The 27,588-nt window shown below is 35.5% G+C and overlaps 2 protein-coding genes and 1 pseudogene across 2 annotated transcripts; 1 reads left to right on the top strand and 2 right to left on the bottom strand.

The window, feature by feature from the left end:
• Positions 1 to 1,896: 1,896 nt before the first annotated feature.
• On the top strand, positions 1,897 to 7,927 carry LOC147291084 (very-long-chain aldehyde decarbonylase CER1-like). The gene is made up of 10 exons (XM_086235013.1): positions 1,897 to 2,040; positions 3,487 to 3,719; positions 3,913 to 4,145; positions 4,374 to 4,593; positions 5,915 to 6,296; positions 6,396 to 6,503; positions 6,676 to 6,876; positions 6,953 to 7,048; positions 7,227 to 7,400; positions 7,558 to 7,927. The coding sequence occupies exons 1-10, from the start codon at positions 1,981 to 1,983 to the stop codon at positions 7,735 to 7,737; spliced, it is 1,887 nt and encodes a 628-aa protein (XP_086091139.1). The 5' UTR covers positions 1,897 to 1,980; the 3' UTR covers positions 7,738 to 7,927.
• A 5,337-nt stretch (positions 7,928 to 13,264) lies between these two features.
• LOC147291083 (uncharacterized) lies at positions 13,265 to 21,148 on the bottom strand. The gene has a single exon (XM_086235716.1). It carries the CDS (start codon positions 20,966 to 20,968, stop codon positions 15,527 to 15,529), a length of 5,442 nt encoding a protein of 1,813 aa, XP_086091842.1. The 5' UTR covers positions 20,969 to 21,148; the 3' UTR covers positions 13,265 to 15,526.
• A 2,854-nt stretch (positions 21,149 to 24,002) lies between these two features.
• On the bottom strand, positions 24,003 to 27,305 carry LOC147291082 (beta-galactosidase 16-like; annotated as a pseudogene).
• Between the last annotated feature and the right edge of the window lie 283 nt (positions 27,306 to 27,588).

Here is a 27,588-nt window from a genome sequence, read left to right as displayed (position 1 = left end):
GATCATAGAAAAATAATACCACTCAAGAGAGTCCGTAAGACTACGTATGACTCACTATCTAGCTAGAACTACGTATGACTCACTATCACTTGACCTTTTTAAATTAAGGAGAATTCACTGTTTTTAGTCATGTGTATTTAGTATTTACAATATGCTTAATTCTTTTTTTATGTCTTACAAGTATAAATGCACACTTGGTTCCATAAGGAGCAAGTTAAGGGGCAAAATATATGACAATGAAAATATGTTCATTAACTATTAGTCTAATAATATTTTTCTCCAACTGAAAATGTCTTAAGTTTGACTATTAATTTCCCTAATGTCAGAAAAATAAGTTCGAATAAGCTCAAATTTATAATTCGAAAGTTATTCATATTGAAATAAAAAAAGATCATATATGTTCATTCAAATTTAATTTCCTCCTAAGATAACGTACAAAATAAGTTTATATCATCAAGATCACTACAGTCAATCTATATATATCAACTCATCCAAGAATTTTCACTATCATATATGCCTTTTTAGTGTTGCTAATATAATAGGGTAGACATGCAGATAAGATGGATTAACAACCTTTTGATGATTAATCAGGGGATAACTCATGTTTAGAGAACGATCGATGAGCATGACCATGAGCTTAAGGACATGCATCACATTTTCCTGCGATAGTTAGACAGAAACCAAGATACACAGAAAGGTAGTGATCCATTGGCCAACCCATACAAAAAGTACACGCCCTTAATTTGAGATATTGGTCATATATGACTTTATGAAGGCCATGTGGCAGACATCTAGAGGACAACAGAGCAGAGTCCGGCATGGCAAATCAATGTTGACCAGCAGAAGCAGGTGGACTTATAAATGATCCTCCAATATTATGGACCCATTGGACTGTGTTTGTTGTGGTTGTACAGCTTGTACTACTGAATCTGATAAGAGTGACAGGGACTGCTCTCTGTGCCTAGCTTGCAGGCTTTGCAGCTAAAACGTTAATTTTCCACCTAATTTTTGCTATATTGCCTTCAATATTTTGATGAGGACTGGAGTGAAAATTTGTATAAATATTATAGTATTGTAGAACGTATTTATTTTTCAATTTTATAAAAGACTGGGGGTTGCATTCATTTAGATTTATAAAGATTTTTGCGGAGATTTTTTAAGCAAATGTATTTTAAAAGTACATAAATATTTTTTTATCAAATAATTTGTCAACATTATAATGTTATAATGTCAGAATCTAAATCTAAATCATTATTAAGTTGACTAATGTGTGATACAAATTTATAGTTTTTAAAAGCATATATAATATTGTTATTGTCAAACTGTCTAACAAAATTTAAGAGTATATGATATGCATATTGTTTCTATGTAGCATAAATGAACAAAAAAAAGAAGAAAAACACAAAATAAAATCGTACATAGAATATATAATAATTGTAAAAAAACTCCTTAGCTTTCTTCCAAGATTCATATACATTTTTCGACCCATCACAATCACTAGCATATTGAGTTGTTATAATACGAACTAACTATATATAATTTTATCATTTATTTTTCTTAAAACATATGATTTCAGTAGAAAATTGGTTAAATTTCCACATTATTTTCTTGATGACCTTTTCCTTTCTTGGTATTTTAACATAAATCGATCTATCAAACTATACAAGTGGGTATATAGACCTAATTCTGTAATAAATAAATTTTGATCACCCATCTGCATAACTTATAACCATTTAATGCCACCTTACTACTGGACCATTTATTTGGATATGTTGACAAAATAAACGTAGAGTAATGAAAATGGCTTGCATTTATAGACACCGCCACACACACATACAAAGATTCAGTGTTCTCACATGTACACAGAAAAAACTCTAACCCAGTGATCCATATTTAAGTACAGCTTATACATATATATATAAACCCCTCTTCATCCAAAGCTACGCTCGTAACTATTCAGAGTAGCAAGCAAAGAAGAATATGGCTTCCACTCCTGGAATTCTCACTGACTGGCCATGGACACCTCTTGGAAGCTTTAAGGTCTCTTCATCACCAACTCTCCCCCATCTCTTAAGTCTCATTCTTATTTCATGTGCATGCAACACACACACACACACACACACAATTTGTTTCCAAACATTTTCTTTCATATTAATCGACATATACATATATATATACAGGAGGAACTTTTTAGATGGGATCCGGTCTAATGAGATGTCTCACAATGCTCATTATGGATTTTTGGATGTTGTGATATGATGGGATGTTTCACAACGCTCAACATGAGTTTTCAGATGTTGTGAGACATCCTTGTTTTTAAGTTTCTCGTATACATATATGTATATATATCAGAAATGATCACTCACTCACTATAAAGCGGGAAATTTCACCCTCACCTAGGGGTGTGATTTGGATTAGAAAATCTGAATTCGACCGCTTCCAATCCAAAAATTTCTAATTTTTGAACGTCCGAATCAAATTTGAAATTTGAAAATGCCAAATTCCGAAAATAATTGGATTGGAATTGGAATATATTTGTAAATTCCGATCTAATCCGAATTCCGATCCGAAATTTTCCAAAGGCATTCCGATTCGATATTTTTGAAATTATGCCAATTTAATCCGTATTTATATTAATATTATATCATTTATTTAGTTTTTTACTATATGTTTCATTAATTTGTTATTTGTTTCAAACATACACATATATATATATTAAAAAAAAATAACTAATACTATTAATATAAACATATGTATATTATAAATATATGTGTATCATAATAACATAAATGCTAACAAAAGCACCCACATTTTTTGTACGTGTAATTACTAATTTTTTTTTGTTTTTTTTACTAATAACAAAAAGTAATGTGAAGATTCAGATTTTTTATCTGAAAATTTCGAATTTTTATCCGAAAGTTCCGAAAATGTGATATTCCGAAAAAATCCGAAAAATTCCGAATTGGAATGAGATGTTGAAATTCCGATTTTTTGGTATGGAAATTGGAATAGAAATTTTATTCCGAAATTTTGTGGATTGGAATTGGAACACCCTATTTCTGATCCAATCCGTCTGAAACACACCCCTACACTCACCTAACCACACAGCAACTACAGAGTGGAAAATCCAATAATCAGGACCGTCTATTTCTTAGGTTCCTTTTTAAGAGCCGTCCTTGTAAAAAATCAGTTAAATTCGTAATCGTTTGATCATCCGTAAACAAGGATGTCTCACAGTTAAATTCGTAATCGTTTGATCATACTATGCATGGCATATATCCATACTGCAAAGTTGTATTGATTTGCTGATTACTAGCACACGGTTTGCTATATCATATATACACACTTCATTATGCATCATCATGCAATATATAGGTATATGTAATTAAGTATCCTCATTAATTATCATGATATATAAGTATGCATGTGGTCCTTTATTTTTGTGTTGTACTAATTACTTGAAGTGTGATATGGGGTTTGCTGCAGCATGTGATCTTGGCTCCTTGGGTGATTCATAGCATATACTCGTTTGTGGTTAACGATGGATCAGAAGGCCATGAGAAAGATCTCTCTTATCTCCTCATACTTCCACTTATGGTTTGGAGGATGATCCACAACCAGTTATGGATCTCTCTTTCTCGCTATCGAACTGCCAAAGGCAAAGCCCGGATTCTTGACAAGGGTCTTGAATTTGAGCAAGTTGACAGAGAAAGAAATTGGTCAGTATAATAATAATAAAATAAAACTCTTAACATGAACCATTGATTATGTAGATTCTTGGAAAAATGCGGGTTTAGACTGAGAATTAGATCAATAAATGAACCTTACCCTATATAATTAATAGAAAGTGGTGATGTAATTTGGGTTTTTTATTTACCTATTTGTAATTATTTATTGTTTGGACATGTATAGGGATGACCAAATATTGCTCAGCGGAATCCTCTTCTACATAGGGAGCAGGCACCTGCCTGGGAGTCAAAACGTGTCACTATGGAGGACAGATGGGATTCTTATTACATTTCTACTACATGCTGGTGCAGTGGAGTTCCTCTACTACTGGTTTCACAGAGCACTTCACCATCACTTCCTTTATTCTCGCTACCATTCTCATCACCATTCTTCAATTGTCACCGAGCCAATTACTTGTAGGTGAAATTGTTGTTTTTTGTCTCAATGGTAGATGAAAATGGTTTTTGTTTTCTTTTTCCCGGGATGGTAGGTGAAAACGTTGAATAATAATGTTAGTGATTAATTAAAACATTTACCAATAACAATTAATTATTTACAACATTAATAATAAAGCAAATATTGAGATGAACAAATTTATATATATATATGTATTAATTGTTTTATATCTGTGTTAATTGTTGCAGCTGTGATTCACCCATTTGCGGAGCACATAGTATATTTCTTTCTGTTCGCAATACCAATAGTGACAACACTGATCACTAGAACAGCCTCTATTGGAAGCCTTACTGTTTACATGACTTTTATTGACTTGATGAACAATATGGGACATTGCAATTTCGAGATCATTCCAAAGTGGCTCTTCTCTATTTTTCCTCCTCTCAAATACATCATGTATACCCCTTCGTAAGTCTCTCACCTTCTCCCTCTCTCTATAAAACTACATTTTTGGACTATATTAATCATATAATGTGAGATAAATATGTTAATTAACATCGGATAATAATATTCTAGCCTGGTAGAGAGATACACGTGTCAAGATATATATAATATCATAATAAATATATTGTTTGGGTAGAGGGAACCCTAAACCTTTGTATTAATGTGTTTTGCGAGCGGCTAGCTACAACTTAATTAATTAGAAGATCGATCACATCACCCAGACTTAATTGCTGACCCAAATTTTTTAGATCCATGAAACAATAATCACATAGGGGGTCGAGTAGTGTTCGTACAAAGAAGTTTCCAACCTTTAATATCCAAGTGACGTGGTACAAAAGTGACCCTAATTATTTTGGGTACGAAATTTACCACATTCTAAATCCTTGGATGAAATGGTTAAAAATAGAAAACCAACCAACAATACTAAAGACCCTAAGAAATTTGTTAATTTTTAATTACCACGTAATCTAGTACATAAGATGTTAGTCTCTTACCGATAAAAGAATACGAATTAATAAAATATTGATATTTCAATTAATTTTAAAAAATGATTAATGCACTCTAAAACTATCATCTCAAATTTTTTTAGTGTATTCACATATTTTTAAAGTGCAAATAATAACTTTGTTTATTTATAAATCAAAAATTTTGAAATTTGATTTGATGGTTCAAGATTTTATCCGGTGGATTTTCATCCAACAACTTAGGAAGTTAAAGGACTTGCACTTGTCCTTCTTGTCAGTTAACATTGTAACCTACCTTCAATTAATGGAAAAAGGCTAATAGAAGGTTTTTGGTTGGAGTACTTATGAAATATCCATTGGACAATAAATGGGTGGGCCAGGCCTTAAGTGGATTTCACTTTATTGAGCTGGACTGATAGAACTTATAATTCAATGCCAACATGTACCATGACCATGTAATGCTCATTATCATAATGCTATAGATTTTGTTTTGTTTTTTTTTTATCACCGTCACTATTTATCAACATCATCATAGTACGTTGTGTTGGTTTTGATCTTTACATTTATTATAGATTTTTTTTTTTGAATCTAGCTGTCTATTACATTTTTAGGAGTAATTTGTAGGGTCAGTTTTGGATCTCTAAATTTTATAAACGCTCAATTGTTCAGAGTCTCACCCCCTATATTCGAAAATTAGGAGTAATATATATTTTACATTGTGTTAAAAAATTTAATGATCGAGTACTATTTTTTAATTTTTTTTTATAGCCTATCTATTCGATGTTTGATTGAAACTCAAACCCACATGCAAAAATATGCAGGTACCACTCTTTGCATCACACACAATTTCGAACCAACTACTCCCTCTTCATGCCAATCTACGATTACATTTATGGCACCATGGACAAGTCTACTGATACTCTGTATGAGACTTCACTGAAGAGAGAGGAGGAATCGCCAGATGTCCTTCATCTAACCCATCTGACCACACCTGAGTCCATCTACCACCTACCTATAGGATTTGCTGGCTTGGCCTCCAAGCCACACACATCATCAAAATGGTACTTGTGGCTCATGTGGCCTGTCACATTGTGGTCCATGTTGCTCACTTGGATTTATGGTCGCACTTTTGTGCTTGAGAGGAATCGCTTTGATGATAAACTCAAATTGCAGACTTGGGCTATACCAAAATACACCGTGCAAGTGAGAACATTAATGAGTAATTAATTCATTTCTTGTGTTTTAAACCCCCAATATAGAGTTAATTAATGTGATGATGTGTTATTTATAAATTAATTGCAGTACTTCATGCAATGGCAAAATGAAGCCATCAACAGCTTGATTGAGGAAGCCATACTTGAAGCAGAGGAGAAGGGTGTCAAAGTTTTAACTCTGGGTCTCCTGAATCAGGCAAGTTTAATTTGTACCTGTATGTATGTATGTATGTATGTATGTATGTATGTAGGAAAATTTATGTATGTATGTATGTACGTATGTATGCATTTCTCTGTATGTATGATATTAGTTGATATATCTGTCTGTGTCTGATGGCAAACATATACATGTCTTGCATATGCTGCAGGGTGAGGAGCTGAATAGATATGGTGGTCTATATGTTCACAGGCATCCTCAGCTGAAAGTCAAGGTGGTGGATGGAAGTAGCTTAGCTGTGGCTGTAATTCTAAACAGCATTCCAAAAGGGACTACCCAAGTTCTTCTAAGAGGCAACCTCACAAAGGTTGCTTATGCCGTTGCCTTTGCTTTGAGCCAGAGGGATATCAAGGTATCATCTATTACCTGTAGGAAGATGTTTCTTAATTAATTCATATCTTCTAACCCCCAATTGTGCTTAAATTTAGGTAGCTACATTGCACCAGGCTGAGTATTTGAAGCTCACCAAATCATTCAATGGCACTGAGAATTGTGTGGTTCTTTCAAAAAGCATTACTCAGAAGGTATATATTAATATGCTACAATTTTTTTTTAATCAAATTGTGGAAAGACGTGGGCCCCAACATACCCCTATTATCCGTATTATTTCTATTTATTAATTATATGTTCTATTTAAATTAAATTTGGATTAATTATGCCTATATGATATTATAATATTCTAATTTAAATATTAATATGTAGATTTGGTTAGTGGGAGGTGGACTGAGTGAAGAAGAACAGTTGAATGCACCAAAAGGAACACTATTTGTTCCCTTCTCCCAATTCCCACCAAAGAAATTGCGCAAAGACTGCTTCTACCACTGCACTCCAGCATTGAAGACTCCCACGTCTCTTGAGAATGTTTTCTCTTGTGAGGTACGTACATAAGTCATTGATTAATAACTAACATTTAATATATTTTTCTAAATTTCTTAAAACTATTTGTTCTGCTTATTTAATTAGTTAAGATTGATATATATATTTGCATTAATTAATTAAGTAATTAATTATGTGAGTACGTGATTGCATGCAGAACTGGTTGCCAAGAAGGGTGATGAGTGCTTGGCGTGTAGCAGGCATAGTGCATGCATTGGAAGGTTGGAATGAGCATGAGTGTGGCTACACCATGTCCAACATTGACAAAGTTTGGCAAGCAACTCTTCGACATGGCTTTCAGCCTCTAACCATCGCTACCACTCAAACCAAATATTAATTAGTCATCGATCAGCTTCCATATATTATATAAAATCAATACCACATAATATTATAATTAATACCAATCCTGGGTGGTTATGTGATGATCATGACTATTGTTGCTGGCTTTTACTTTAATTTTGTAATTTTTATCATGATCATGTTACTCTATTATGGATATTAATGGATAAGTACGTGCTTGGTCGTCTTATGTCAATAAAGATACTTATGCATGCTCAAACATTCTCGATCACTTTAATTTAATTATTATTATTTTTATTTGGAGGAGGGAAATCGAACTTGGGTGAATTACATATGTATAATTCTACGGCTTCTAATTGGGCTACCTAACAACTGCTCCAAATCACCTTAATTAGATGATATTATCAGGTGGAGATTAATTCTTTATCATTTTATTTGATATTTAGTCCATCCAATGTGGGACTATAACTTAAATGTTAGATAATCATCCAGATAAATTTAAGCTATCAGGAAATGGATCAAAAATTAAAGTATATCAAGCTATGCTAACACCCTTCCTCGTGTGCAGCCTAGTTTAATTTGTATATGATAAATAATAAGTAAGGGATATGGTTGTAGGTTTTAAACCTAGTTATAATCTTCATCTTGAAAGTAGATTTCTAATATCATATTAGACAACCATTGAATTAACTTCAAATGTTTAAACTATTGAAAAATAAATCAACAATATATAATAAGTTAGCCATACATATATAATCTTCAATATATATGAGTCCAACGGTTGTTTCCTGAAAACCCTGAAAAAACAGAGGAAATCGAAGAGAAAGCATCCTACCAAATTGTTTAGGCTAGCGGAACTCTGTTCACACTGTTCATACCCCTTATTTACTCATTTGAACTCCTAAGTTGTTTTGTGATTAACCCAACTTTGCCATTTAAATAAAATTTAACTAAAAACTGAGAAAAGAAGAACCATAAATAAAATACTAAAAAAAAAAAAAAAACCAGCAGCCAAAAAATATAAAACCCAGGATCACCTTCTCCTCCCTTTCCTTCCAAATTTCCAATGACAACCCCCCTCTCCCTGCCACCCTCATTGGCGGCCCCTCTCGAAACCTGTGTCCCTTTCCCGGCCCAACGACCCCTATAGCATATATTGCTTTGATTGAAATAATAATAAATAAAAAAATCATATTTTGAAGGAAAGATAATTGAAAAATAAGAAGTGAAGCTAAAGATATTTTCACACATATATTGGATTAGTAGTAACCTCAAAGTTGAGAGAATTACACATTTTCCAGAGTAAAAATTGCAAAAATGAAAGAGAATAAGAGCAAAGAGAATGATGAACAAGAGAGACCTGAGTTCTGCATAGTGGACAGGTAGAATGTGATTGGAACCAAGCATCAATACAATGAACGTGGAAGCAATGGTTGAATGTGGGTAAGCTTTGGTACATTTGGCCCTCCATCACCTCATGGAGGCACACCACACAATATGGGGCACTAGTAGTACTAGTAGTGTTCTTGCAATTGGGATTTGGAGGAGGGGGATCGAACTTGGGTGAATTATGTGTAATTCTACAGCTTCTAACTAAGCTACCTAACAACTGCTCTAGATCACTTTAATTAGATGAAATTATCAGGTAGAGATTGATTCTTTATCATTTTATTTGATATATATTTATTCCATCCAATGTGGGACTATAACTTAAATGTTAGATAATTATCTGGATAAACTTAAGCTATCAGGAAATGGATCAAAAATTAAAGTATATCAAGCTATGCTAACACCCTTCCTCAAGTGCAGCCCAGTTTAGTTTGTATATGATAAATACTAAGTAAGGGATATGGTTGTAGGTTTTAAACCTAGTTATAACCTTCATCTTGAAAGTGTCAAAAAGATTTTCAAAATATATTTCTGTGTCCTTCCTTAGTACAATGCTATCGTTATATACACCAAAACTATAGCTATAAACTCCCTAAGATTGAGTATTTACAAATGAATGCTATAATTACATATAACAGCTGTAGTATCCTTGCTGATATCGCAGGTAAAGGCTCAATCCCTTAGTTCAAGCAATCAACTCAATCATCTGCAAAACTTCTGATTTCGAATGGTTTATGAGCGAAGAGGTACATCAACAACTCGTGTGGAAGACGACCCTTCCGATCCACCATCATCCATTTCTGATCCAAGTATTGCACCTGCCGATCCAAGTCCAGCACCTCTAGATCAATATTTTTCACATGTTGATCCAATTACTACACCTTCTGATGCAAGTCCTGCACCTTCTCTTCGACGATCTACTCGTCAAACAAAGCCTCCTGATCGTTTGTCACTTTTTACCACTTTGTCATCCACTTTTATCCCTTCTTCATATTCACAGGCCATAAAACATCCATGTTGGCAGAAAGCTATGCATGAAGAATTGGATGCACTCCAAGAAAATCATACTTGGGATATTGTTCCTTGTCCTGTTGGTCACAAACCCATTGGTTGCAAATGGATTTACTCAGTTAAACTCAAATATGATGGATCGTTGGATAGTTATAAAGCTCGCTTAGTGGCTCTTGGAAACAAGCAAGAGTATGGTATTAATTATGAGGAGACATTTGCTCCTGTGGCAAAGATGACAACTGTTCGTAGACGTACTCCTTGCTGTTGCCGCATCACAATCTTGGCCCCTCTTTCAAATGGACATGAAAAATGCTTTTTTTGCATGGTGATCTCAAAGAAAAAGTTTATATGAAGCTTCCTCCAGGTGTCACTAGTAGTTCCTTATCTGATGTCTGCGCGCTATCTACGTCGTTCTCTTTATGGCCTTAAACAGGCTCCACGGGCTTGGTTCGAAAAGTTTCACAAGACTTTCCACCATATTGGTTTCAAACAAAGCAATAATGATCCTTCTATCACTACAAGAAAAACCTTAATATATATCAGTGATAAACCGATATCTATTTAGGTTTCCAACCGATATATTGAGTGCTAATATCTATTCTCCCATATTACATATCGGTTATACACTGATGTCTATACTATATTAGATATTGTATTTGTTTGATAATCTGATATGATATACCACCATCGTTATCAGATATTAATCATTTCTGATATCTTAAAAACTGCATTCCGATATGTAAGATACTTATGATATCATTAGTAATTTTGAAACCGATATAAAAAATGTATTCAATATCGTCTTGGTACTTAAAATCAAATATAAATGAGTATAGCATATCGGTTTTGTAATTAAAATTGGATATAAATGGTGTATCACATATCGGTTTGGTACTTAAAATCTGATATAAAAGGTGCATAACATATCGGTTTTGTACTTAAAATATGATATAAAAGGTATATAACATATCGGTTTTGTAATTAAAATCGGATATAAAAGGTGTATAACATATCGGTTTTTTGTTTTTTAAATGATGTTGAAACATCATTCCTTATCGTTGCATTTTTACATAATCTGATATGCAATAAGCTTCTGATATTGATAAAAATTAATTGGTAAATATGCATCCACGCAACAATTACTAAGCTTCTAAAGTAATCCAACTTAAATTCTTCCATTCATATAAATGAATCCAACATCCAAATTCAGTAATGAAGTTAACAAAATAAGATTACAAATCCATATAAAAAGATGGATAGCCCTCATCATGTGCAATTCAGCTAGGCCTAAATTCTACCTATACAAAAGATTTGAATGTGAACTAGCTAGTATATATCTTCATATCTACAACAAAATGCTCCAAAAGGTACCAAAAACATGCATGTTAGTCTAAATAAAATTCATGGAAACATAATCTTCCCATTCAACCCGGACTTCATCTATTTGTTCATGTGTGTAACTGCTCCTCTTGTTCTTCAGGTGACTCCACTGAAAACAAGAAAGAAAAGTGCATTAATTAATAAAATTGCAGCAAGGATCCCAAAGTATTGAAAAGTGCATTTAGCAAGGATCCCAAAGGGCATTAAGAAAATATAGGCCAAAAGCATTAATAAGATTGCATCAAGTATTGAATTTAGATGGCTGCACATATATATGATTCAGATGGCTTTCAGATGGCCTACGTTTCTTGCATTCAACAAGGGCTTTCAAATGGCTGCACATATATATGATTCAAAAAATGGATCATTGATGGAAATCCTGCAAGTATACAGGGTGGATGTAATATAGTATATGGATAAAAGGTTGTCGTACCCACGAGGATTATTAATTTAATTCAAAAACTCAAATTCCTTATTTAGATCTAATAAACATAAGCACAACTTGAAAATTAAAAATGACTTTGAGAAGAGTATTGTGATGATTTATGATGAGAACAAATGAAAACGCAACAATTAAAAACAAGGATCAAGAATAATAAGTAAACTAATGAAAATACAATATTATGGTTTAACAATCAATTGGAAGAACTAGGGATTCAGAATCAACCACAAGCAATCCAGTTTAGGTTTTAATACATTCAACAAATTCTTTTGATTCTTTAGATGATAATTCTCGTATCTAAGTTCCTCTCAGACACTTAGACCATAGTTTTCCTTAAGTGCATGATTCTTTCCTTCTCAGGCAAAGGTCGTATACCCTAACATGCAATTTATCCTTCTCAGGCACAAATTTAACAAATAGGATTCATTACGCTATAGAAAACAAGAGAACCAAGCAAATCATTATTCTCTCTCGAGCAACAATGTAATTTACCACACTCAACCACAAGAAGCTAATTCAAATTATATTGCCTCTCAGCCTCAAATTCAACTTCAAATTTACTAGATGCAAAGCCCTAAGGTGCGCAGTCAAAGAACTTAACAAATAGCAACAGTTAAAACAGTGATTAAGCATTCATCTAAAGAAACTAAAAATCCATTAAATAAATATTAAAAACCATAAACATTCATGCTAGGGCATTATCCTATCCCTAGAAAAAGAGTTTAGTTGCTCATGTTTAAAGAAAACATAATTAAAAACCTAGAAAGCATTAAAAACTTATGAACTATGACGACGGATGGAAGAAAACAATGATGGCAGCCACTTCTTGTCTCTCCTTCTTCCCCAAAAGAACCCCTAAAGATGATGATCTCCTTCCTTTAAATAAGAAACAAATCCTTTTCTTCTTTGGTAAAGACTTTCCTTGTTGGACTTGGATTATTCTTATGATGAGTTGTCATTGATGGTTTGGCACCCAAAATCCCAACAAAAATAGGATTAGACCTTAAATAATAAACCTGGATTCCTCTAGATACTTCCCAAATACACATAACATCAATTGGGTTCCAAGAAAGAAATCTAAAAAGAATTACTTTGCATTTTCGCACAAAATTTTCTGCCTGAACTGCCTTCAGTCAAATAGCCATAACTTCTCCTAGAAAAATGCAAATCACGAACCGTAAAATTCCTCGGAAAGCTAACATCCGTATCTTTTCAACGGTATAAGGCACGACATCTGGTTTGTTCCGAGGAAGTGCAGTTTATTCCGCGAAGTTGACTGATCTGCCCAGTAATTTCTACTCTGAAAATATTCCATTTTGCTTTGTTTTCTCCTCTTTACTCTTCAAACCTATAAAAATATAAAACTAAATTAAAACGAACTAAAAACACCCTAAAACATAACAATAATCCAAGAACAAGAGTATAAAAGTATATGAAATAATGGTCAGATCAAACACCCCCAAACTTGAACTTTGCTTGTCCTCAAGCAACAAAACAAAATAAAAACAGAAATTAAAGACACAAACACACCAAGAATAAACCATAAAAAGTCCTAAACCTTCCAATAATTACCTCAGAGAACTAAAGTGCAGCATTAGAGTATCAAAGGTTCATAAAACATTAAAACAGGTCCATCAGAACTCTTAATCACGTGTAGACAAAGTTCATATCAATCATGCTCAAATATAGTGTAAAATAGTCATGAGATCATGCAGAACTTCAATATCCAAATAAACATGTAAGAATTAGTTTTAACTCCAAAATCTCACCAAGACATACACTCACAATGAAGCACACAGATTTTCTAGCTAGTCCATAACTTTTCACTCATGTTTATGTGAGAAGAATAATGTAAATGACAACAAATAGCTCACATAAATTTATTATAAAAGAAAGCTCTTTTTCTGAAAATAACATGATCTCAATAAAAGATAGGAAATTGCTTCCATATGCTCCCTTCTTTACCTTATCTCCACAGATCAAATTCACATAATCTCTAAGATCAAAAGGTCTTTACTCATGGTTGTAATGGGGCTTGGGGGTAAGGGCAAAAGAAAGAAAGGATAAGGATATCACAAAGATTCTATGAAAATTAGTAGAGCAAATGATGATCACAAGGGAATTAGCAGAGAACGCATGATCAGGGTAAGTTGGAAAATACTTCAAAACTAGAGGTTGCATAAGAATTCAAATTTTCCAAACCCAAAATCAATTCTAATGCCAACAATTCTTAGGTCCAGATGAACATTTATGCTGAGGTGAAAACAAAAGAAGAATAATGGTATCTGAATATTGATCAATGCCATGTACTAAAGATTTCAAGACCTGATGGGATCAAGGCTGTATCTACAATTCATTCATTTATTTTCGAATTTTTTTTTTTTTTTTTCTTGGTAGCCCCTCCAACCTTATTCTTCTCAACAAAACATACTAGTCTCAACCCATCATGTCGTCAACCATCAAAAGTGCTCTTTTTTTTTTTTTTTTTTTTTAACAAAAGATAAGCAACCAAATCGCTATAAAATTATCAATATAGTTAATGCAACTGTCACAAAGATCAGATATTCAGAGTAACATAAGATTTGTGTACTCAAATATGTCCAAGACACAATTTCCCTGACTTTCTAACACCTTCCAGCCCCTAAATTTTTCTTTGAACTGCTACCTGCTGACTGAGAACTAATCTGAACCATTAATAATCATGCATTCCCTTACAGCAATTTTTCTCTACTAATCTCATAAAATAGGGTAAGGATATGTGTTTAAGTTCAGGGCTGAGGATGATGTGGTTTCATGAAAGAAACGGCTTATTTAGGCACAAAGGGCTATCTAAAGGATAATATGTTAAGGACACAAGCTTGTTTGGTCATAGTGGTTAATCCTACATGCCTTAATCACTTCCTAAAGATCATGCAAATTAATTCAAAGTCTCAAGAGGCATTGAAGGAAGTTCTAGAGTTACAATTCAAGAATGAGATCGACCATAAAAATACAAGAGAAAGAAAGATGATGAAACAATAAATATCACTCTCAAAGATAAGCAACTAGGCTCAATACTCACAGGGGTTATACAAGTCCAACTTAGTTCTCACATAGTTTTTCAGATATTAAAAGTTCCACACCAACCTAGGCTACGTACAATGAGAATTTAAGCATGATGAAAAACTACAAATTAAGATCTAGACCCAAATCAATGCTCAATGTTCCCTCTAGCTCTTGCAGATCAAGTTCCTATTCCCATCATTGGATTTGGAAGGCAACTAAACACACAAAAACGAATTTTTTTTTTTTTTTTTTTTTCAAATAGAAATTAAAAGACACCCCCCCAAACTTGAATAGAACATTGTCCCCAATGTTAAAAGATTGAAAACAACATGCAAGGAATCAGATAAATAAGGGAGGAACAAATAGACACAGTAAAGAAGAGAAAATATATATATATGCAGATCAAGGAGATTAAGTTTAGAGCTCCCTGGGTATTAGAAGTCATGGTTGGCAGCAGCGCGCGAATACGAAGGTCAAGCTCTCATCTCATCCATCCCAAAACTTGGGTTGCCTCCCAAGAAGCGCTGAATTTAAAGTCGTCAGCCCGACTCAGCAACACTCACATAATTGAAGGGACACTAAGGTACACGACCTCAATGGCTTGAGTTTGTTCCTCTAGTGTGTTGACAGGCTCCAAATATGGTTTCAAACGATGGCCGTTCACTTTAAATACGGAGCCATCAGTCATGTTTTTGATTTCGACCGCTCCGTGAGGAAATACTTGAACGACTAGAAAAGGCCCAGACCATCTTGAACGAAGTTTGCCTGGAAATAGTCGAAGCCGCGAGTTAAATAATAAGACTTTCTGATTTGGCTCAAAACGCTTCAGAATTAATGCTTTGTCATGAGCAATCTTGGTTTTCTCTTTATAAATCTTTGCATTCTCATAAGCTTCATTCCTCAATTCATCTAACTCATTCAATTGAAACTTCCTTGCTGTCCCAGCCTTGTTAATGTCGAAATTTAGTTTCTTGAGAGCCCAATATGCACGATGTTCCAACTCCACTGGAAGATGACAGGCTTTCCCAAAGACTAGCCTATAGGGAGACATGCCTAGGGGAGTCTTGAAAGCTGTCCTATAAGCCCAACACGCATCACTCACCTTTAAAGCCCAATCTTTGCGGTTTTGATTCACTGTTTTCTCCAGAATTTGTTTGATTTCCCTGTTTGACACTTCAACTTGTCCGCTAGTCTGCGGATGGTAGGGAGTAGCGACCTTATGAGTGATGTTATACTTCTTCATGATAGCCTCGAAAGGCTTATTAATAAAGTGGGAACCTCCGTCACTAATGATAGCACGAGGTGTACCAAAACGGGTAAAGATGTGCTCTTTCAAGAAATTTAACACAACCTTGTGATCATTGGTCCTTGTCGCCAACGCCTCCACCCATTTAGAAACATAATCCACAGCAACAATAATGTAGAGATAACCATGAGATACTGGAAATGGCCCCATAAAGTCAATACCCCAAACATCGAACAATTCAACCTCTAAAATATTCTGTAAAGGCATCTGTGATCTGGAGGATAAATTGCCCGTTCGTTGGCACCTATCACATGTTATAACAAAAGCATATGCGTCCTTAAATAGAGTAGGCCAATAAAATCCACTTTGCAATACCTTTAGAGCTGTCTTCTTTGCACCAAAATGACCTCCGCAAGCATATGAATGACAAAACGTCAAGATGCTTTGCACTTCACTTTGAGGAACACAGCGTCGGATGATTTGATCAGGGCAATGCTTGAAAAGATAAGGGTCATCCCAGAAGTAGTGTCGAACTTGAGAGAGGAAGCGCTTCCTTTGTTGCCTATCCCAATCAGCCGGTATAAATTTTTGAGCCAAGTAGTTAACTATGTCTGCATACCACGGAAGTTGTTCGATGGAGAAAAGCTGCTCATCGGGGAAATGATCATTGATAGGAATCTCGACCCCTTTTTCATGTATTAATCGGGACAGATGGTCTGCAACGACATTCTCAGCTCCCTTTTTATCTTTTATTTCAAGATCAAACTCTTGTAAAAGAAGGATCCACCTTATGAGGCGTGGCTTAGCATCTTTTTTCGTCAATAAATATCTCAGGGCAGCATGATCAGAATAAATAATCACCTTGCAGCCAAGTAAATAGCTTCTAAACTTTTCCAATGCAAAAATCACCGCAAGCAATTCTTTCTCCGTTGTTGAATAATTTAATTGAGCATCATTAAGAGTCCTACTTGCGTAATATATAACATGAGGAAGCTTATTAACCCGCTGCCCCAGAACAGCCCCTATAGCATAATCTGAAGCATCGCACATAATTTCAAAGGGCATAGTCCAATCTGGAGCTCTTATGATAGGAGCTTGTGACAACTCAGCCTTAAGGGTATTAAACGCCTTTAAGCACTCTTCATTGAATTTAAACACGGTGTCTTTGGCCAATAAATCACATAAAGGCTTGCTGATTTTTGAAAAATCCTTAATGAACCGTCGATAGAAGCCGGCATGCCCAAGAAACGATCGAATTTCCTTGACTGAGGTTGGAGGAGGGAGCTTAGAAATCAGCTCCACCTTGGCTCTATCGACTTCAATCCCTTGTGAAGAAATGATATGACCCAGAACAATCCCCTTTTTCACCATGAAGTGACACTTCTCCCAATTTAAAACCAAGTTGGTTTCTTGACACCGTTGAAGTACTAATGAAAGATGATTGAGACATTCATCAAAAGAAGACCCAAATACAGAGAAATCATCCATGAATACCTCAATAAATCTTTCAACCATGTCGGAGAAGATACTCATCATACATCTTTGGAAAGTTGCTGGAGCGTTGCATAAACCGAAAGGCATTCGTCTATATGCGAAAGTGCCAAATGGGCAGGTGAATGTCGTCTTTTCTTGATCTTCTGGAGCGATAGGAATCTGGTTATACCCTGAATAACCATCAAGGAAACAGTAGTGACTGTGGCCTGCAAGTCTCTCGAGCATCTGATCAATAAATGGCAAGGGAAAGTGATCTTTCCGAGTGGCACTATTCAGCTTCCTATAATCGATACAAACTCTCCACCCCGTCACTAGTCTTTGTGGGATGAGTTCATTATTTTCATTCTTAACCACTGTTATTCCAGATTTCTTCGGTACAACTTGCACAGGACTTACCCATTTGCTATCTGAAATAGGATAAATAACGCCCACATCTAGTAATTTGAGAACTTCAGCCCGTACCACTTCTTTCATATTGGGATTTAGACGCCTCTGAGCTTCCCTAGAAGGCTTAGAATCTTCCTCAAGATAAATTCGGTGCATACACATTGACGGACTAATCCCCTTAATGTCAGCAATAGTCCATCCCAAGGCTATCTTATGCTCCCTTAACACACGAACCAACTTTTCTTCTTCTGTTCGACTAAGGTCAGCAGCTATAATCACAGGAAGAGTCTCTAAATCACCCAAATATACATATTTTAAAGTCTCTGGAAGGGGTTTCAGTTCAAGTGTTGGAGGTTGGATGATGGAAGGAACGAGTTTGGCATGTGAAGATGGCAATACTTCAAACTTAGGATGGCTTGTAGGAGGGTAAGAGTTCACAGCTTGGAGTTCTTGGGCTGCTGCTAGTACTGAGACTTTGTCAAAGTTCATGCCATGTTGAGTTAGGCAAACTTCTAGAGGATCGGTGGAGCTTGATTCAATAAATGTATTCTCAATTATGCGATCCACAGCTTCCACATGAAAACAATCATAAAGATCCATGGGTTTCTTCAAAGCCTCAAAGACTTGAAATTTTACAGTAGTATCTTGCACAGTCATGGTTAGTAACCCTTCTTTAACATCAATTTTCGTACCTGCAGTGGCCATGAAGGGTCTACCAAGAATGAGAGGTAGCTCGCGGTCCGGAATTTCAACTTCTTCCATGTCCAAAACAATAAAATCAGCAGGGAGAATAAATTCATCAACTTTGACAAGTACGTCCTCAATGATGCCTCTTGGATATTTTACAGAACGATCCGCGAATTGTAGAGATATTGAAATAGGTTTCAGCTCACCCAAACCAAGGTGTTCATAAACGGAATAAGGCATTAAGTTCACACTTGCTCCCAGATCCAGTAATGCTCTGTCAAAATTCCTTGCTCCAATCGTACATGGTACTGTAAAGCTGCCAGGATCTTTGAGTTTCGGTGGCAATTTCCTTTGAAGCACAGCACTAACTTCCTCTGACAACATCACCTTTTCATGTTCATCAAATTTCCTTTTGTTGGTGCATAAATCTTTCAAAAACTTTGCATAAGAAGGAATTTGTTTGATAGCCTCTAGCAAAGGAATATTAATTTGCACCTTCTTGAATTGCTCTAGAATATCTCCCATGTTCTTCTCTTTCCTTGCTTGTTTTGCACGTTGAGGAAAAGGCAAAGAAGTTATTGGAGGGCTGGGCAAGGTATCTTGCTGCAATGGAGCAGTTTTAAAACCCTGTTGGTCTGCATTGGAACTAAAGGACACTTGCTGGTCTGATTTGGCAGCTTTAGCAAGGCTAGTTGTGTGCTTGTCATGCTCAGATTCGACCTTTCTTTCTTCCATCTCTCCATGATTTCCAACCTTGTTATCTATTATTTTTCCACTCCTCAAAGTTGTAATAGCTTGAACTTGCTCATTATTCCTTGGATTAGCTTCGGTTTGGCTAGGAAATTGTCCTTGTCCTCTCACCAAACTACTCACAGCAGTAGCTATTTGACTTAATTGAACCTCGAGCTTTGACTGACTCTTCTCCAAAATTGATTGGCTTTGTTTCAGTGATGCTACCTCTTGTTTATAGCTTGACGTCTCCTTTACGAGCTGAGTTAACATCTCCTTGATAGAAGGGTCCTCTTGTTGCACTGGAGGAGCTTGATAGGATTGCTGATACGGCCTTGAAAAATTAGACTGTCCCAAGGTATTCTGTGAGTTACTCCAAGAAAAGTTAGGATGTTGTTTCCACCCTGGATTATAAGTGTTTGAATAAGGATCATTCCGCGGCCTTCCATTGAATGCATTGACCTCTTGCACATCTTCTAATGTAGGATTCGACGGACAATTTGCGGTGTCATGAGCTATGCTAGCACACAAAGTACATGGTTGTGCTGTGACCTTGGTCACTAATGGTGCGAGAAGCTTTGTTAGAGCTGCAACCTGTGCTTCCAAACCTGTCCTAGAATTAACTTCATACATGCCTCCTTTCTTTGTTACTGGTGGAGCCGTAACTTGAGAATCTGTCGTAGGAAGGTCCCAATGCTCAGAGTTCTCACAAATAGTCTCAAAAATATCGATCGCCTCATCTGCAGTTTTATCCATTAAGCTTCCACCCACTGTTGAATCGACCATACTCCTGCTCTGAGGTTTAAGCCCTCTATAAAAATACTGGACTTTCTGCCAAGTATCTATCCCATGATGAGGACATTGAAGATAAAAATCCTTGTAACGTTCCCAGCTTTCATGAAATTGTTCGCCGTCCAGTTGACGGAAACTCATAATGTTATTCAACACAGCATTAGTTTTTCGAGCAGGAAAATATTTACTCAGAAATTTCTTGGATAACTCTGTCCAAGAGTTGATAGATGCCGCAGGAAGAGAGTCTAACCAATTCAATGCCTTATCCCTCAACGAGAATGGAAACAAACGGAGTCGAACTTGTTCCTCAGTTATCCCGGCATAGCTGAATGTGGAGCAAATATTGAAAAACGTCTTCAGATGGTTGTAAGGATTTTCTTCTTCTTTTCCATGGAAGATAGGCAAGGATTGAATGGTTTGTGGACGAATTTCGAAACGCTGCACGATCGGAGTTAAGACAATACACGAAGGAGCACTGTACTCCGCAGGGGCGGTGTAATCTCGAAGCTTCTTGGGTGGTTCTGGGTTAGGTAGTATTAGTTGATCCCCCATAGTTGGTCTTAAAATAGTCTGCTGCGTTTTCTGCCTTCGCTGATTACGGAGAGTGTGCTCAAGTTCGTGATCGATTGGAATGAGCGCTAGATTGAGCGATCGTCTCCCGTGCATACACTTTGTGCAAACTTGTACTTATTGACCCCCAAAGTAAATGGGCAAACAGAAAGTACCAACAAATACCGAAAAATAACCAATAAAATCCAAATACACTTTGTGCTTTTTACCCCTGTTTCAAATAGATTGGCAGCAAATCCAAACTAATTAGAATCTCAAATTAAATATCAACTCACCAGAAGTTTTGAGCGGTTAATCGACGGGGCTCCGCTGTGGGCTGCTGTCAAAACAAAGATGTGATACCCATTTGCTCTGCTCGACGGGAAGAGAGGAATTCTAGTGGCTGGAAGTCTTGGGTAGCGTCGACTCGGACTCAAATCGGTAGTGCCAACTCAGCTGATGGGTCTTGCTGAGTAGAGGAGAAAAGAACTCGCCGGCGATGCCAAAGTCGGATGATGATAGTGGTGCGAGACAACAAAGGGGCGACCAACTTGGAGACAAGAAGCAGCTGGGTCACCGGCAAAAATGGTGGGTCTGACGGCGACTACACTGGTGTAGTCTGAGCTGATGGGTGACTTGCTATGGGTTCCGATGTGATTGAGAGACTTCCTCTTCTTGCTGGTGGTTGTGTGAAGGAATGGGCTCTTCTTGACGCTGCGAGGAAAACGAGTTCTCCTTTGTAACTATATGAGCTTTCCTTTTCTTCTCCCTTTTCAATTCCAGCCCATTTGCCCAAAAGAAATCACGTGCACACCTTTGGAAGGAAGAGAAATTTCTCCTTCTTGCTGTATCTAAGAAATGGGCACAAAACAAAAAGAGAAAAAAAAAAAAAAAAAAAAAGATTCAGCTCCTTATCTAGAAAGGAAAGAAAAGTCAAAATAAATTTTTTTTTTTTTTTTTAAACACTAAAAAAAATTTATTCCTAAACTAACTAAGAAACAAAAATAATTAGATGAAAATTAGAAATCCAAATTCTAAACTAAATTAAATAATCCCCGGCAACGGCGCCAAAAACTTGATGGAAATCCTGCAAGTATACAGGGTGGATGTAATATAGTATATGGATAAAAGGTTGTCGTACCCACGAGGATTATTAATTTAATTCAAAAACTCAAATTCCTTATTTAGATCTAATAAACATAAGCACAACTTGAAAATTAAAAATGACTTTGAGAAGAGTATTGTGATGATTTATGATGAGAACAAATGAAAACGCAACAATTAAAAACAAGGATCAAGAATAATAAGTAAACTAATGAAAATACAATATTATGGTTTAACAATCAATTGGAAGAACTAGGGATTCAGAATCAACCACAAGCAATCCAGTTTAGGTTTTAATACATTCAACAAATTCTTTTGATTCTTTAGATGATAATTCTCGTATCTAAGTTCCTCTCAGACACTTAGACCATAGTTTTCCTTAAGTGCATGATTCTTTCCTTCTCAGGCAAAGGTCGTATACCCTAACATGCAATTTATCCTTCTCAGGCACAAATTTAACAAATAGGATTCATTACGCTATAGAAAACAAGAGAACCAAGCAAATCATTATTCTCTCTCGAGCAACAATGTAATTTACCACACTCAACCACAAGAAGCTAATTCAAATTATATTGCCTCTCAGCCTCAAATTCAACTTCAAATTTACTAGATGCAAAGCCCTAAGGTGCGCAGTCAAAGAACTTAACAAATAGCAACAGTTAAAACAGTGATTAAGCATTCATCTAAAGAAACTAAAAATCCATTAAATAAATATTAAAAACCATAAACATTCATGCTAGGGCATCATCCTATCCCTAGAAAAAGAGTTTAGTTGCTCATGTTTAAAGAAAACATAATTAAAAACCTAGAAAGCATTAAAAACTTATGAACTATGACGACGGATGGAAGAAAACAATGATGGCAGCCACTTCTTGTCTCTCCTTCTTCCCCAAAAGAACCCCTAAAGATGATGATCTCCTTCCTTTAAATAAGAAACAAATCCTTTTCTTCTTTGGTAAAGACTTTCCTTGTTGGACTTGGATTATTCTTATGATGAGTTGTCATTGATGGTTTGGCACCCAAAATCCCAACAAAAATAGGATTAGACCTTAAATAATAAACCTGGATTCCTCTAGATACTTCCCAAATACACATAACATCAATTGGGTTCCAAGAAAGAAATCTAAAAAGAATTACTTTGCATTTTCGCACAAAATTTTCTGCCTGAACTGCCTTCAGTCAAATAGCCATAACTTCTCCTAGAAAAATGCAAATCACGAACCGTAAAATTCCTCGGAAAGCTAACATCCGTATCTTTCCAACGGTATAAGGCACGACATCTGGTTTGTTCCGAGGAAGTGCAGTTTATTCCGCGAAGTTGACTGATCTGCCCAGTAATTTCTACTCTGAAAATATTCCATTTTGCTTTGTTTTCTCCTCTTTACTCTTCAAACCTATAAAAATATAAAACTAAATTAAAACGAACTAAAAACACCCTAAAACATAACAATAATCCAAGAACAAGAGTATAAAAGTATATGAAATAATGGTCAGATCAATCATGCAAGTATAAATGAGTAGTCACAATATTAGCCTAGAGTTCAGCAATAATGCAAGTTAAAAATAATGGAAATAGAAGAGAAATGCAGACCATCAACCCAAACACACTCTTTAATGCACACAGCACCAACCCAAACACGTACACATACACAGAAAAAATTAAAAAGATGCAAAGCCAGAAAACAAAGTCTTAAAAACCAGCAACAAACTAGTATCCTAGCTAGGCCATCCCTTCCTCCTGTAATTTCCTTTTACAAGTTTCCTAAGTTAGAACTGTACAAAGGATATCAAAATATACCAGTTAACTGTCCCAATATGAGTAAGTATTCTAACCTGCGACTCATATGCAAGGGTGTGCAAATAGTAGCACTCTTAAATTATAACACACATGTAACAAACAATAACCCTGGATGAAGCCCAATGTCAAATTTCCCTTCTTACCTCTCCCCTCTTTCCCCCTCTATGTGTTGGAGGGGGGAGTCAGACCTGACATTCCAATTTCCTACCAAGCATTTCATGCTCTCACTGCAACTCAGAACCCTCTCAATCATGAAGAAGAGGCAAAGACCCATTCAATCTCCTCCTTTAACCCCTTCAACCCCACAAACCCTAACACCTTTAATGCAACAGGGTCATCTCCGGCTGGTGCATCGAATAGAATCTGCCAATTAGCCATGAATCAAAGAGATTATGCAGAGTAGAGACAATAACTTAGAAACATCTATAATAACCAAGTCTAAGATATATTTCAATTATTTGTGCAAAATTTGAAGGAATTGGTTCTTGTACATTGCATTTTTATTAACATTGTATTTGTTAGCACATTTTGCAGAACATATAGTGACACAACATTAATATAAACCAGTATTCCTACCTTGTACCAGGTGAGTGGTTGATGAGCAGAGCTTCCCAATTTACTCCATTGAACTTTCTTTGATCCAAGATCTGTATAGATTTGTGACTTCTCTCCATACAACCCAACCTTCATAAAATACAATTTAAAATTTATGAAAGAGTCATTTTTAAGGATAAGCAAGTTGAACCTTTGCTTACAAAGATAAGATGCTCAAGATAAAATCACCTAATAGCCCCATGAGTCTTTGTTGAAATCTTTCTCTTGAATGCTTACACTATGCACTCCAGCAACTTTACGCTTCAGATAAGCTCCATTATCCTTCACATAAAAAGTAAATTTGAGTTCTTGCATGCAGACAACAATCACAAGTTACAAATATAATTGTGACTTTACATTGTGTGTGTTTCTTTGCTATGATAATTGAAAAAAAGGTGATGGGAAAAAAATAATCAGAGAATTGAGATTGAAAAAATACCGGCAATCCAACCATTACACTAAGTAAGGAGATGTAGTTCTTCCCCTTTGTTAGAGTAACCTTATTCTCCAAGGAAAAACTTGTATTCATGTGACTTCCATGTGCAGATCCTAAAAAATAGGGAGGCATTTCCAAATAATTATGTGGAATTTGTGATAAATGAGAAAAAAAAACCATGGAATACCTAGAAAGTTTTGGTAGAATACTTCGAAAACTTGTTATATGGCATTCTCACTACAGATTGTATCTAATACAGTTTGAACAGAAGGAAATTTCCACTCCTTTCCCAAAATCTTTCCCCCTTTGGATGATGCCTACCTAATCTGAGCGATAGGTGTGGATAAGAAGGAGGAAGGGATATATAATCCACTTTCAACCATCAAATCAAAGACTATCTATAATGAGATTCAAAATTTACCTACAAACACTCCATTTATAAAGGTAGGCAAGACATGTCCAAACGATTGCACGTTTAATATGGATTGGGCATTAGGCGAATCATGCTGAAAGCTGCATTTACACAGTAAATTGCAAGGATATCAGTAAATGACATGGTTCAGTCAAGTTCAGCCAACTCCTCAGTCTAGTTGATGGTTTACCTGAAAGTGTACCAAAGATAATCAGATTTATCTTTTGCTGTGCTCATTTGGTCTAATAATGCATTTGCTCGCATTGAGGTGTTTTCAAAATTAGGAATAGCTTCTCCGTACTCTTCCCAGTTCCCAATGGAATCAAATTTTTGACTTAACAGCCATGATCTTGTATCATGTTGTGTGCTTACCTGTTGAAGGAGCCATTTGAGTAACCAACAAATTTATGAAATAATTGCTGCAGTATGTGAAATTCTATGAAAGGTAAGGCATATCTATAACATGGTTTGATTTTGTGACAGTGTGCATATCTTTGCAGTGTTGAAGGCTATCGTTTTGCAGTCTGGTAGGATACTAATCGACTTTTGAGGCAACTGCTATAAAGCTTTTTGAAAAAGGACAGTGACATCTTTGGGGTCATTGTTCACCAAGAAAGCAGCACATGCTCCGGACTTTGCTTTGAAGACATAGGCCTAGTGGAAAAACATCGAAACCGGTATATATTACTTCACTCAATTGGTTAAGTTGCTTGAAAGAAATTAATGATTGGGAAAGAAAATGCTCAGAAGTTCTCATCAGTGTACTTACAACTTGTAGTTCACCCAAAGTGACATTAGTTTGCTCTCCAGAAAGTAGAGGAATGGAGGATAACTTTACTGCAGCATGCAATTCCTTAAGATGACCCCATTTTGGTTGCTTTTTGAAACCTGCATAACTCATCAGATAAATTGTCAAATCTCAATACCAAATCATGCAAATGTGTGCTGAGAAAAAAAAAAAGTGTACAAAATCCTACCATACTCATCAAGAAGAGCTTTATCATAATAACTAGTCACCACAAATGCAGAAGATGATCTTCCAAAATTGGTTCCTCCATGATTTAATGGAGTTACATCTTAAGTAGAAGCTTGCATGCTTTAACAGACTTTTCATAATAGAAGTTAGTTCAAGAAATTAACATGACAACGAACAAGATAATTAATCTTCCATTTTTCTTTATCTCGTGACTAAAGTATCTACAGTTCATTATACTGAAAGCAGTAGATCCATTTTCTCCAACTATCTATCTTGTACCATTTATGGGCCATCATTCATCCCTACAGACTATTTTTATAGCAATTAATTAGACAAATAAAAGCTACAAGTTTAAGTATTGCACTAAGAGAATATACTCATAGGTCCTCTACAGCGAGAATTTATTTTAATTCTCATATTTCATTATTAAATTTACATAAATTAAATCTTATATCTATTATAGCACAAATTGAAATAAATAACCATAACAAAACAAATTTATTATAAGCAACTAAGCAACTCATTTCGTAGTTAATAATAGTAAGATTTACAATGGATATGCTTGGTCCCATAATTGCATGATAATGCAAAATACTACATCACCCTAGATGCTTTCATTATAGTTCAAGCACTCTCTTCAGGAAATCAATTTATTCTTGCCTTTAGTATAGTTCAAGCATATGTGAGCCCTTCATATTCTTGAAACCAACCACAAAGTACATGTCAAGTATATTTGATATACTTTACTACAAGAAAATTGGCTGCACAATAAAAGGAAAAAAAACAGAGAAAAGTTACCTGCAAAAGCCTTAAGTTGCTTAAAGCAGAGATCAAAGGTTTTCCTTCCTTTTTCTGACAGTACGTTGCACCCTTACCATATAGGCATATACCAATAAACTCTGGGTATAAATGATTTCCCCGGAAGCAAATAAAATTTAAAGGCCCTGCAAAGAAATAAAACAAGTTCAGCCCCCAAATAAACATTATTTCCTTTTAATTAGTGAAGGAATTTTGTATACAGACAACAACAAGAAACCTGCCACACTGCAAAATCTTAGAAAATCTAAACCAATCTGAAAAGCTACTCGTTTTACTAAGATCCAAAACAGGGATCTTGTGCAGTTCATCTCCCATCCAAACTACAATGTTGCCTGTTTGGCCTCCATACTGCCACCGTATATATTGAAAACTCAATTTCAGATTCACCAAGACATACAAAATTACAAATAACCCACAACCAATTAATCACCTATAAATATTCATCTAGGATGATCGAAGGAAATTTATGGTGATTGAGCCCGAACACAAACTGAAATTAAAAATCATCGATCAACTAACCAATGAATTTAGTTAACAATATAACGTCAAGAAAGGAAACAAAGGGAAAGATCCCAACACAAAGTCAAAATACAAATCC

Source organism: Dryas octopetala, chromosome 3 (genome assembly GCF_963921425.1).
Source record: "Dryas octopetala chromosome 3, drDryOcto1.1, whole genome shotgun sequence".
Taxonomy (NCBI): domain Eukaryota; kingdom Viridiplantae; phylum Streptophyta; class Magnoliopsida; order Rosales; family Rosaceae; genus Dryas; species Dryas octopetala.
This window is presented reverse-complemented; position numbering and strand designations above follow the sequence as displayed.